A 1,223-nucleotide genomic window follows, 5' to 3' on the forward strand; every position below is an offset into this window, starting at 1 on the left:
TATATATATAGATGTAGATAGATGTAGATATATATATATATATATAACCTATGTGCAACTTAAGGCCTATACACCATAGATTCATAAGGCATATTACATCTCTCACAAGCACATGGTATTTACTTCTTATTAAGGTGCGTTGGAGTACTAAGCTTATATTTTACAGCAGCTACCTTGTATGTTTGGTAGTGGTGAGTGTGTAGGTCTTCCTTAACTATGGTTATCTTATTTCTGGTTTAGTGATCGTGCCGCTTCAAGACCTGCGGCAAACAAGACACGTGTCTGCTATTTCGCTACATATCTGTAAGTTACATTCTATATATAGTCTGTGTCGCCATGCACGTACACGCTATCTACCCACAGCCAAGTACACAACTACGCGTTCATGTAGGTATAACAAACAGGTATACGAGTACTGGTCTACGCCTACCTGCACTGAGCGGAGCTTCTCCCACTCTGTAGCTGTGGGTAGAATTTGAAGCGGAGTCGTCCGCTTTAATATCTGTAATACATAGGCAACAGATAGAAACTCAGCTGCGATGAATATAACAGAGAATTCGGGGGGCCGAGGGAGGGAAATAAACGTAGCTATTCCGCGAGTATAGCCAACTCCAATAACAAGCAGAAAACGTTAAAAGTATGTGTGTGTAAGCTATATAGGAGCACTGGTATATTTCAGCTACGTAGCCGCCCGCCTGTGGGTGGGTAGCACGCGCCCTTATTCGCACATGGCTCTAACCAACACCACGCTCAACGGCCCTATGCCCTTTGTCCGCAGCATCACCACTGCCTACACTGTTGCGTTTGTGTGCATGAGAGTATGTTGTGCATGTCAGAGTATATGAGAGTATGTGAGCGTGTGTGTGTTTGCGTGCAACGCAGTGTCTATATGAAAGGGCTTAAACCAAGCACTCGTGCCTATACAGTATTGCATGGGAAGGGTAGGGTGGTGTGTCTGGAGACCGGAAGGAGTGTGGCCAGTGCATATCGGTGTAATTCCTGTGGTATGTAATCGCAACTGCGGTGAATAGCGTCACGTGTCATGCGGAGCATTGCACACCAACTACCAACGATTGATAGAGTAGGCATATCCACGCTGCTAGATTTTAAATAAGCAATCCGGAATGTTGATCAGATTACAGAATATATCCTGCCTCGTTATATACGTGACGGAGGACGAAATTTTGAAGTAAAGTCTATTGTGAACGAATTTGGATATATAT

General features: G+C 43.9%; 1 protein-coding gene across 1 annotated transcript in view; it reads right to left on the reverse strand.

The window, feature by feature from the left end:
- Positions 1–383: 383 nt before the first annotated feature.
- Positions 384–1,223, reverse strand: part of SARC_12934 (hypothetical protein) — a gene marked incomplete at its 3' end in the record, with an annotated part of 3,138 nt that continues 2,298 nt past the window's right edge. The window contains exon 3 of the mRNA XM_014292951.1: positions 384–502. Coding sequence (XP_014148426.1) covers positions 384–502 — 119 coding nt within the window. The remainder of the gene's footprint in view (positions 503–1,223) is intronic.

Source organism: Sphaeroforma arctica (assembly GCF_001186125.1).
Source record: "Sphaeroforma arctica JP610 unplaced genomic scaffold supercont1.2731, whole genome shotgun sequence".
In the NCBI taxonomy this organism is placed as follows: Eukaryota; class Ichthyosporea; order Ichthyophonida; genus Sphaeroforma; species Sphaeroforma arctica.